Source organism: Electrophorus electricus, chromosome 14, assembly GCF_013358815.1.
Source record: "Electrophorus electricus isolate fEleEle1 chromosome 14, fEleEle1.pri, whole genome shotgun sequence".
In the NCBI taxonomy this organism is placed as follows: domain Eukaryota; kingdom Metazoa; phylum Chordata; class Actinopteri; order Gymnotiformes; family Gymnotidae; genus Electrophorus; species Electrophorus electricus.
In genome coordinates, this window is record NC_049548.1 from 11,638,961 (window position 1) to 11,651,538 (window position 12,578).

The 12,578-nt window shown below is 38.6% G+C and overlaps 1 protein-coding gene across 2 annotated transcripts; it reads left to right on the forward strand.

The window, feature by feature from the left end:
• Nucleotides 1-2,910: 2,910 nt before the first annotated feature.
• comtd1 (catechol-O-methyltransferase domain containing 1) lies at nucleotides 2,911-11,034 on the forward strand. Of its 2 annotated transcripts, none has more exons than XM_027008331.2 (7): nucleotides 2,911-2,983; nucleotides 4,026-4,150; nucleotides 6,280-6,385; nucleotides 6,489-6,607; nucleotides 9,683-9,737; nucleotides 9,936-10,069; nucleotides 10,313-11,034. In XM_027008331.2, exons 2-7 carry the CDS (start codon nucleotides 4,046-4,048, stop codon nucleotides 10,463-10,465), a joined length of 672 nt encoding a protein of 223 aa, XP_026864132.1. In that variant the 5' UTR covers nucleotides 2,911-2,983; nucleotides 4,026-4,045; the 3' UTR covers nucleotides 10,466-11,034. The 2 variants fall into 2 exon arrangements, with proteins under 2 accessions (XP_026864132.1, XP_026864131.1); XM_027008330.2 differs by lacking the exon at nucleotides 2,911-2,983 and adding an exon at nucleotides 3,473-3,649.
• Nucleotides 11,035-12,578: the final 1,544 nt, after the last annotated feature.

Here is a 12,578-nt window from a genome sequence, read left to right on the forward strand (position 1 = left end):
TTGCCCTCCATAATCAGTTGGATTCAACACATTCAGGAATTCAGGATGTTTACACATATACTTGATCATCCATCTGCACACAAAGTTAACGGACACTGAAAGCTGAATGACTGTAAATAACCCCCCCTCACATGCATTTTATTTGCACATACTGTACTGATATCAGAAGCTGAGGGTGGAGTGAGCCAGGTAAGGGTGTAGTCCAGCAGTCCGATGCTTCAGTTACACCCTGCCGTGCCCTACATTCTCTCTCACACACACTCAGAGAAGTCACAGAGAATTAATTTTACTGCAGAATGTGCTCAGAAATATGTTAGCAATCCCTCTCTCTGTACCTATCACATAAACTGGAATGGTACTAATTTAACTCATTAGCCAGAACCTGCTATCAGTTACATGTCAGGATTTACTTCACATTGATGGCTTGCATGCAATCCACAGTGAATTCTGTATGGGTTAGGATTTCAAATGCCAAAAGTTTGTAAATGTTTAGGATGCTTGAAGAAATGACCCAGTTACTCTTTGACTGCTGTATTTATGTATGTGTGTGTGCATACACTGGCACAACAGAGCTGGAATCCTGTGGCTGTGTAATTTTAGAACATGAGTTACTCACCTCTCCAGTCCAACATATTCACACAAAAACAAATTCATGCTGTTATGCCTATGTCTTTGGACAAATTTCTAGATTTCTTTGCTTTTGTTGAAGGTGTGATAAGTGTGTTGCATTTGTTCTGGAGTGGTGATTGTGTGACACTGAAAAAAATGCATGTAAGTTGCTGAGTTGTGTAATCGTGTTACAGTGCTGCCACCTGTTGGAATACACTATGAACTACTGCTAAAACCACCCAATCCTCCGTTGTTGTTTCTGTGCTTTGTAGAATGTTATCTTAACGCAGGTTACATGAATATTTGCTAATTTAATCGCCATTCCGTGACGTTCACACACAGAAAACAGACTGAAATCTAACCACCTGTAGCCTGATAAGCTTGTTTGTCAGGTTTTTGTGACCAGAAGAATCACATACAGCACACACTCCCTTACACAACTCTATGACCTCCTGTTGTTTGAGTGGAGACAAACGTTCCCAATTATTTTAACTGCTCTGTCCGAACCGAGGAGAGATACAGGGAAATGGATGTGGTTAAATAAATAAATAAATATATTATGACGAAGAGGGAATGTATAATATGCATATATACAATGTACAAACTCCATTTTTTTACAATTTAGTTTTTAGTTTTTATGATGTTATTGTGGACATCATACACAGAGTAGTCCCCACAGTTCATCAGTCACCCTAATTCAGGGCCTGAATGGCCTGCGGGAAGAAGCTCCTCTTCAGTCTCTCTGTGCTGGTCTTCAGGGAGCAAAAGCGCTTCCCTGACCTCAACAGAGAGAAGAGCCAATTGTTGGTATGGGTGGGGTCTTTCACAATCCTCCTAGCCTTGTGACGTGCTCTGCTGAACAGACCACCCTCGGGAGTGCTAAACTAAGAACCCTTTCAAAAATGCAAGTGTTAATGGTTTATTTTAATCATTTAACAAAATGCAGTGAACGAACAGAAGAGAAATCTAAATCAAATCGATAATTGGTGTGACCACCCTTTGCCTTCAAAACAGCATCAGTTCTTCTATGTGCACTTGCACACAGTTTTTGAAGGAACTTGGCTGGTAGGTTGTTCCAAACATCTTGGAGAACTAACCACAGATCTTCTGTGGATGTTGGTTTCCTCAAATCCTTCTTTCTCCTCATGTAATCCCAGACAGACTGGATGATGTTGAGATCAGGGCTCTGTGGGGGCCATACCATCACTTCAAGGATTTCTTGTTTTTCTTTACGCTGAAGATAGTTCTTAATGACATTGGCTGTATGTTTGGGTTCGTTGTCCTGCTGCAGAAAAAATTGGGACCAATGATACTCCTCCCTGATGGTATTGTATGATTGATAAGTATCTGGCTGTATTTCTCAGCATTGAGGAGTCCAATAATCCTGACCAAATCTCCAACTCAATTTGCAGAAATGCAGCCTCAAACTTGCAAGGACCTTCAACCATGCTTCACTGTTGCCTGCAGACACTCATTATTGTATCACTCTCCAGCCCTTTGGCGAACAAACTGCCTTCTGCTACATAGATGCGCTATATATAGATATAGATATAGATATAGATATAGATATAGATATATAGATATACAAACACACACACACACACACATATATATATATATATTATTTATTTATTTTTTATTTATTTTTTTTAGATTGGTGTTGCTTAAATTGGTGTTGCTTAAATTCAGGATCCCATGGCAACATCCAGGCCACCAGTACTCCTGACAATTCTCCCTGCTCTGGTCTACAATCAGTTTTCTTATTAGTTACTGGAGGCTATATATTGCTATGCAATTTGTCTGTCACCCTCAACTTGAAGCATCACTGATGGTATGAGCAGTCCTGTAATCAAAAACTAATCATTTATGAACAATTGGAGGATGGCTAACTCAAATTGTCAATGACAAGATAGGATATAGTTTTCAATGGTATTATCAACTTTAAAAAAAAACACCACCACACATTTTGTGGGTCTAATAGTTTTAAGACAGTGATTGGGTTATTAGTGTGTATGCGTTTTCCCTGAATGAAATTAGCTGCAAAAATTTTGAACTAATTTTGCCTTCCCATGAAGATGAAAAAATAAATGTAATAAAAATAAGGTAAACGATTAGCACAAAAAGTCTTGTAAGATGTTCATAAACTAAGTTATACTAACCTAGATACATCTTACATGACCTGGAGAAAGTTGAGCGTTTCTGGAGAATATTAACAAGGCATATTTTCTAATTAAGGCATATTTTCTAATTAACTATTTAACAATGCACAATCTCTCCACCCACAGACGTAACCAATGCAATCAGAGAGCGACCAAATCATACGCAGAGGACTGGTGTTCTAAGGGAGCAAATTCGGCCTAAATCAAGTGAAGCGGTGAGTTGCACTTTTTCCGCCATATAGTGGGTTGTACCTAACGCACCATAATGCAGGGGAAATATTTCGCTAGAAACCGTGAAAACTTTGTGCAGTTTGGATTGGATAAATGGCCTGAAGACGCTGTCTCCATGCTTGCTGGGTGCCGGAAGTTAGTGTTTATACTCCGAACTGATGTGTAGACTCAGCAACGCTTTCACGATGGGTGTGCTTGGCTCTTTTGCCAGTCTATTGAGTACACTAAACAGGCCATGCTTACAAAGAATAACGTGCTACAAATCTATGCAGAAGATCGAATTATATTCTTAATGCTGTGAAATTATTACACTGCAAAGCGATGGGTGTCTCAAACTAAGAAACATAAGTGGTCGCGTCAGGATGACGATTTGACTGCGTAACCGTTCCGGTAGCTTAATGTATGTAATATAAGCGCATTACACGTTCTGAACGCTTTTCAGACAATGTTCGACACTCTGTGTAAATTATATACGTGCACCTGCGGTAACGTGATCTTTCGTAAAGAGATTCTCGCCTTGCTGCTGTTGCTTTCCACGATCACGTCTTCGAGATATTCTTTTTATTTCATGTCGTTTCACAAAACTCCGAAAGAAGCTCTGTTAGGCTCCGCTACACTAGGAGTGATCCTTATAGCTGGTTATTATTTCAGTAAGTAGAGCCGCAGGGGCTTTGGCCTGTTCATAGTTAATATAAACCGAAAGCATGGTTAGTATCAGAGCCTGCTTCCAATTTTGTTTAGTTAGTGCTATGGCTTAGTCTATAATAAATTCACGATGTTTAATATATATATATATATATATATATATATATATATATATATATATATATATATATATATATATATATATATATCCATGTCGTCTAAGGAACGTATGCAAAGCAAAAATCCTATTTTTGAATTAAAACCTTCACTTCAGTTAACTTGTAGCACAGTGACCTTTTGTGTCCAGTCAGATTTAGGCCTATAAAACCATTTGTGCTGTGTAACTTTTTATTATACATTGTCTTCTTTTTTTCCCTGAAGGTAAAGGCCGAGGCAGGAGTATGTCTAATCTTAAGAGCCACGTTGGTAACAAGGACAACCCCTTGATGCAGTATGTCCTCAACCACTCTATGAGGGAACACCCTGCTCTCAAGAAGCTGCGGCTGGTATCTGGCTCTTGATTATTGCATAAAGATACTAACTGCTGTTTTGAGTCCTTCTGACTGCCTAGTTAAAGCATGCTGGTCTGGTAATGACAATGTTGTGATTGCTTCTTTTCCCCTTCCTTGAAGATGGCAGTTTGTTTATTACCTGACTTGAGATGCATATCTGGTAGTCATGCATAAAGCTTTAGAGTCCAGCATAACAGCACTACCCATCCACATCTCTCTGTCAAATGCCATCACACCCCACCAGTTAGGAGTGCAGCTTTTTCTGCTGACAGTTCATCAAAAGCATTTTTGTAAACATCAGACTGAAATCATCAAATGCCTAATTTTATGTAACATCTCACGAAAATTGTTTTTTAGCAGAATATTTGGCTGCCATTAGAGATGGGACAGATCTGGTACCATGTATCGGAATTGGTTTGATATCAGAAAGAATTGCTGCATCGGATGCCGGGGAATGAATTTCTGAGGAAACTGATCAGATACCTCTGAAAGCAGCACTTTGCAGGATGGCATTATGTGGTGATAGTCAGATTATTTTGAACAGGTCACATGATAACAGGCAGGCTAGTTTGAGCACAGTTTATACACCACTGTATTGTTTAAATTTAATGTTTTCTTAACATTAACTACTAAAACCTTATGCAATGTTCAAATGCAAATATCCATTCACACTCACACGTGCGATTTCCGTTGGTATTATTTTGATAACCTAATGTGGGGAACACGTTATTTGCCTTCTGTCCAATAGCAATGGTGATTTGTTTATTAATCCCTTCTTTAAAAGATTTTTAAAAAGTGAAGGAAAGTTCAGGGTTGTGAAAAGGAGAGCAGCAGAAATCTGAGAGAAACTGACTCGGAGAGGAGAAAAAAATTACAAAGCTAGTAAAGCATGCTCCTTCTCTAAATTCATGAAGTTAAATATTCTGTGATCTTAGTATATTCAGACCGAATGGAGGGGGGGGGGGGGGGGAACTGTGGTTTGCATTAACCTGCTGTGTTTTAAGGAGGACAGGAAATTTTGAATAAAATAGAGATTAAGATAATCTATAGATAGTCTATATATTATTTTGGCTGGAAAGAATAACCATCTTGTAATTTGGCCAAATGTCACAGATCAAATGTCTATTCGTTTTAAGCAGAGGTTGAGTGAAGAGAGACTAGTAGTATAGGTAGCCTCTCTCTGTGCTCATTTATTGCCTGGTGTATATGGGGTGTGAAGTGGGTAAAACAGTGATTTACCACTAAAACTCACTAGAAGACCAAAAATAAGGTCAATATTAACTGGACATGCAATTACAGTTGCATTCAGTAATAAGGGGGGAAAAAATGCAGACAAACTATAGTGTAAATTTCGAGAGAGAGAGAGAGAGAGAGAGAGAGAGAGAGAGAGAGAGGGAAAAAAATAGGGGGGAGTACAGTACAGCTAAGAACCCACAAGTTGATGACCAAGGAAAAAAATCTCTCACTAAGAGACACTGACTGTAAGGCAATGGAAGGAAAAAATACTTTAGCCTTAAACGGTTTTGTTTTTTAATAATTTGTATTTATCTGCAAAATCTATGCATTATATTTGTAAACATAGCATGTATAATACATCCCACTCAAAACAATTCCCCCAAACAACTGAACCACAGTTGCACAGTGGTTTTTAATGAAAAGCACTGGAACCGTATTGATAATCAAGTGACGCTCAAATGCATGATATTGTTATTGGACTCTTACAGAAAAAAAAATGGTATAGTACCATCTCTAGTTTCCATGTTTGCTAAAGTTCTGCTGCTTAGAAGGACACAAAGGATATAATGACAGTCATTTTTTTGTGGAATTGGAGCATATAATGAGAAAATGGATTTAATGATCATGGACGGCGTAAAGGCTGCTGTATTTTCTATTTGTGGGGGGAACACAGAACCAATCAGGTTCCAGTTTATTCACTTCAGCAAGTCCCATGTGCAATTTTTTTTAGGTTGAGATGTTTTGAAATTTAAGACTGATAGAGCCCTTATTCTTACTTATTAAATATTTGTGTAGCTTTAGTATCAACAAAAGCAAACCTTTCACTATGTGCAATGACATGTAATGACTTGTTTTTATATGTATGTGCATGTGTGTATATTTTGCAGATTACCATGGACCATAGGTGGAATGCCATGATGGTGGCATGTGAGCAGTCTCAGTTTATGGCAAACCTAGTCAGATCAATTCAAGCCAAGAAGGCCATTGAGATTGGTACGACCACACTACAGTCCTATACTGCCACTGCTCTACACGCGTCATTACACTGTAGCTACACACTATACAACAGTCTGAAAGGTGCTTGTGTGTGCTGTAGGTGTGTACACTGGTTATAATGCCCTAAGTATTGCTTTGGCACTTCCTGAGGATGGTAAAGTTGTGGCATGTGACGTGAGTGAGGAATACGTGAACATCGGCAGACCTTTCTGGAAAGAGGTGAGCTGAGCTGCACCAAAGGTGCTACCTAGAACAACCTAGAGGAGGGGAGTGATATTTTCTCCACACTGCACACTTCATTACATTTCTATATTATAAATACATTATTTAAAAGGACCTATTATTTAAAAGGATCATGAGTCATCTTCAACAAAGTCAAATGTTTTCTTTGTTGGTATGAGTATGAGCAAAATGGAGACCAGTGCAGCCTGAAATTGGGTCACTTAATAACTTAAATAATGCCAATAGGTGGACCATAGCCATAATATAATATTGCTGAACAATAATTACAGTTTGAACTTTTTTAAACCACAGGACAGGTTATTTTACGCCATCTACTGGACTAATCCTGAAACAGTAATCACTGTCCTATTTCTTCATCAGAGCAAATCTACGATGCACTACCGAGTTAGGGTCCTTCACAGATATCCAATCTATCAAAAGTAGAAAAGGAATATAGCTACAGTCGTATATGAATTACAGAAATATAAATAAATAAAAAACAATATGGGTAGCTCGAAATAATACTTTTCACCCAACACATTAAAGTCTCATATTAGCTTTGACTATTTGGAATTCTGCGTAGCTGTTTACTTATGAAAGATTAGGCGATTATATACCGATTTATTTTTCTTTTCTTTTCTTTTTACAGAAGTAAAACAATTATATAATTCAAAAGATCATTTATTTATCTAAATCTGTGGCAGGAAGATTAAGGCTTACCATCAGTGTGTACGTGTCCTGGTGTTGCAAGCGTTTGACTTAATAGTTTAGCGAGTTAGGAATAAGGCCCTGACTGAAATCGCACATCCACTGTGCTATTCTATGAATGATAAGTACTTTCACACTGCAAAAGGTTCGCCGTATACAACTAGCCAAGAAGGCTAGCTAGGGAGCTGTAGAGGCCGCGTTACTTTTTGAAGCCGCAGACCCATCATGCACTACGAAAAAGGCGAGGTGTTGCTAATGGTAGCTGTTTATGGGTACCGCCCTTACTTCTGGATGTATCTACGAATTACAAAAATGGGAAAACATGTTTTACTTCCATATTTACTAGCCTGCCTATATGTATCTAAAAATTCAAACAAGCTAGTCTGGCTAATTCATATGAAACGTGCTCACTAACGACGCTTCCAGGGGATCACCTGCCATATGAGTGTGTCATAGGCTATGTGTATTTTAGTAGTAGCATACGTAATTTATCATGCTTACGGTGACAGTTACATAGACTACATTGACTACTTTCTAGTGCCAATCTAAAACGGCCCATGAGCTAGATTTTTCAAATTGGATGTTGTTAAGGTCATAGCACAGTACAGTCATAGCAGAAGTTGAGACTGACTAATTTTAGTTTTCTCAAAGCTTCCTGTTTCAGTGTTTGATCTTTTTGTCAGATGTTTCTATGGTATACTGAAGTACAGTTATAAACAATTAATAAGTATTTTACTTCTACTGACAAATACATCAAGTTGACCCTATTTTTTCAAGACTTCTGCAATTTGCCCTGGAAGCTTCAAGGTTAAATCCTGACTGATGGCAACCTATTCTTGCCTAATCGGTGCATGGAATGTATCACAATTTCTGTGTTTCCACCACCTTTTGAAGATGGACCTCAGGTTCTCAATGGGATTGAGATCTGGCCATGAACCCAAAATTTCCAATGTTTTATTCACAGAGCCACCAAGTTATCACTTGTCATAAGTTCTGACTTGTGACATTGTGCTTCATCATGCTGGAAAATGCATTGTTCATCACCAAATTGCTCCTGGGTTGTTGGGAGAAGTTGCACTGGGAGGATGTTTTGATACCATTGTTTATTCATGGCAGTGTTCTTAGGCACGTTTGTGACTGAGCCCACTCCCTTGGATGAGAAGCAAACCCACACATGGTCTTTACTGTTCTAATCTAACCCATTGCTCCCACACTTGTCTTGGCATGACACAGGAGTCATGGTAGCACTCACCTTTTTTTTTTCTTTTTTTTAAAAATATCTCCATATGGTAATTTTTCCATATTCCCCAATCAGTCTGAATGGGGGGGGGGGGGGTTCATCAGAGAAAGTAACTTTGCCCCAGTCCTCTGTAGACCAATCCCTATATTTCCTGCAGAATCAGTCTGTCGAGAGAAGTGGCTTCTTTGCTGCCCTTCTTGAAACCAGGCAATCCTCCAAAAGCCTTCCTCGTACAGTGCATGCAGATGCACTCACACCTGTCTGCTACCATTCCTGATCAAGCACTGCACTGGTGGTGACCAGAGTGCATAGCAGAATCCTCTTTAGGAGAGAGTCCTAACACTTGCTGGACTTTCTTGGGCATCCTGGAGCCTTCTTCACAGCAATTAAACCTCACTTTGAAGTTCTTGATGCACCTAAATCAACCATTTATTGGATCAATATCCTTGCCTGTGAAGCCCTTTTGATTTAAGGAGTGATGACTACATGTTTCCTTAGAGGTAACCATCCTTTCAACAGCCACCCCCCTTTTAAAGCAACCAGTCTGCACTTCTAATTCAATCTCCATGACAGAGTGATATCAGATGCCTTGTCCTTGTTAACACTTTCTCCTGAGCTACTGAGAAGATCACTTAAATTATGTTAGCATGTCATTTTGTGGCAGGGTTAAAATGTAGTGGAAATGGGGGATTTGTGATTAAGGTTGTTTTCATGTGAAAGAATGATTTTGCAATTGATTGAAAATAATCTGATCACTCTTCGTAATCTAAAGTTAATGCAAACTTTGTGAAAATCAAAATTTGTGTCAGTCTCAACTTTTGGCCACAACTGTGGGCTGTTAGGGTGTGATGTGATGTGAGCATGTCGTCTGTTTTGGGTGAAGTCTATTAGGATGTGAGGGTGTAGATGGTAGAGGTGTAAATAATAAGGTTGTAGGTTTTGAGGGGTAATTAGCATGTAGACCGTCTGCATTGTCTGAAGCAGCATAGGTTACTTTGAATGGCAGTTGGATCATTACTTACAGCAGCGCTCTCATTCTCTGTACCAGTGCTATTTTTACATTTCTGTGTCGTTTTGGCTATTAAAGAGACACAAATCCAACAATCTTTTGTTTCCTCTCATAGGCTGGAATTGAACACAAAATAGACCTACGGCTGCAGCCAGCACTAAAAACTCTGGGTAAGGCATGCGTTTTATGAATTTTAAAGTTAAGAACTGTGAACTAATTTCCTGTGCATTGCAGATATCATTGGCATTACAGCTATCACCTGTAGATGCAATATGTTCATTTTTCCATATAAAACTCACATAAAGCTTTTGGATGAGTTAATTAAGGTAGTTAATAGATTTATGTTGGACTTGTGGTCTTGCTTCCAGATGAGTTGTTGGCTGCAGGGGAGGCGGAGACATTTGACTTCGTTTTTATTGATGCGGATAAGATGAACTATGATAATTACTATGAGAAATCTCTGCAGCTGCTGAGGAAAGGAGGTATCATTGCCATTGACAACGTGAGTGATTGCAGGATGACGTGTTTATACTAGCAGAGAAGATCCTCTGCTGTTTCTGATCCTAATTCTGACCAGGTCACTGTTTTTTCACCTGAGTCTGATCATCCACATTCTTTATGTGGTGAGAGAACTGGCCCCAAGCCCTGGTCCTCATCACCCTTAGGCTCTACAATCAGGTACTTTGGGTAATGCGATTACACCTGCGTTGGGTTGAGGTTAATGTGACGTGACTTCTGTCTTCAGGTGTTATGGAGCGGGAAGGTCTTGAAGCCAGCAGAGGATGATCTGGACACCCAGAGCATCGATAAGCTAAACAAGAAACTGCACAGGGACATCAGAGTGAATCTGAGCATGTTAACTGTAGGAGATGGCCTCTCATTAGCATTCAAAATATAAAACCATCTATGCTGGTACAGTCAAATGCTGCAGTTAATGTTCAAATACTATCACTTGGCATTTCGTAGTAGTATTAAATGCAATCACATTGTAATGGTGTTGTTACAACACTGCTTCAATATTAGCTAAGTTTAACTAAGTCTTCCCAGTCTCTCTCATGTGGACCCCATGATCTGCATTTGAGTGTATTTTTTCTGCAGTGCAATTTGCAGTGCATGGGGAACCCAGGAGTCAGACTGAGAACGTGTAGTTTAAATTTTGAAGTGCCATTCAACAGACTCAACAAGTGAACTTAAACATTTCTACTCAAACCTCACACAGATGAGAAATAAGGTGAGACTTGACAGGACTGTGACTTAGCTTGCCAATGTTTAAGTGATTGGAACCAGAGTAATGTTGGATTTATTTTTAAGCATTTTTAATGAATTGTATGTTTAAGTCTAAATTTACGTCTCAATTTTAATATAGTTGCAAAAACCTTTAAAAGTCAAGGATAACATTGTTGCCTAAACATTTACAGTCACCAGCTTGGAAAACACTATGTCTGATAAATAAAACTAGAAACATGAGTCCATGGTTCTGGGATGTTATTTCTCACATGCGTGTTCATTTCTGCCGTAATACCTACGGAAATCACATTTGTGGATGCACCAACTTAAGTGTATTTATGAAGTCTAATGTGTGCCTCATGTACACTCATTATTGATGATAAATCATAGCCTTGTTTGAAATTGAGTGAATGCACACTGTTTTCCAAAAAAATGCTTCTGTTTGGATATAGTAGTATGTGCAGACACCACTTGTTATGTAGAAATATGGGATATATGAAACTCTGGAATTACATGACTATCAGGAGGATCATGAAAATGCATTTGGAAATACATGCAAGAGAGACTAATTTATTGTAACATGCATAAAAGAGCAATTCCAAACAAAACTGCTCTGCATGATCCAATGGTACCTATGTGTTCCAAATGTATATATGCTCAATTATTCATTTTTTTTAAATAGTAACCTTCAGACTGACCTTTACATTTCTCCAACATGGCCCAGAACCTTCTCTTAGACATAAAAGCACAAATCAGAGACACCAAAGCAGAATTACAGTAAATGTTGCATCAAGTTGTGATTCCCCAAAGGCTGTAGATTCAATTCTTGATGTTGATTTCCAAATAAATAACATACAGTTGTGTGAGGCTCCATGTTAAGAGCTCTACTTTCAGAAGGTTTTTGGATTAACATTCACATGGCCCCCGGAAGATATGACTGCTGGCTGCTGGTGAGATTCTCAGTGCATGACTCCAGATAGAAGCACAGTCTCTAAGATTATGACCCTAATGGCTAAAGGAATGCCATAATTACAAGAAAATTCCTATATCTCTCAATCTCCATATAGGTTTGCCTAAACTCTACATATCATTTTCTGCCAAACTATTTATTTTTATCCCTCATAGTGTACCAATGCAAGAAAAGAGTATAATATGGAAATGCTCCTATTACTGACTTGATTTTGTATTTTATGTTATAAACTCATGTTTAAGTAACTTGGTCATCAATATCAATATCAACACCAACACCAACTTCTACTTGGTACAAATCTATAGCCTCCAACATTTACAACAGAATTGAATCTGATATTCATTTAGACAGCATTTTGTGAATGTCACAAGGCTGGAACCCCTGGCACTGGTACTCTGGAACTGTTAAAAAACTGCATATACACAAGTGTAATGCACAAGCACCCACAACCTGGTGTAAGGTGCACAAAAAGGGCAATTGCTAAATCAATTTGCTACATTCAGATATGCTTACATTTGAAGAGGGCCTACAGTTGCTTTTGTTCCACATCATTTGTTGCCAGCAATGAAATATGGTTGCGGTCCATATAATGAGGGCATTTTACTGGACCAGGCCTCCACTTTGTTCCAAAGACTGTTCTACTCATATTGCAGAATGATAATTCCTCCAAACATGCTGCTAAACAAAGTCCTGATTGTTTTCATCAACATCCAGATGAAGTCAAATGTCTAACATTATGCCCAATCTCACTGGATGAGATGTACTGGAGAGAGACATACAAAGTTTCCATCTTAAGCATTCTTCAAAGATGGAG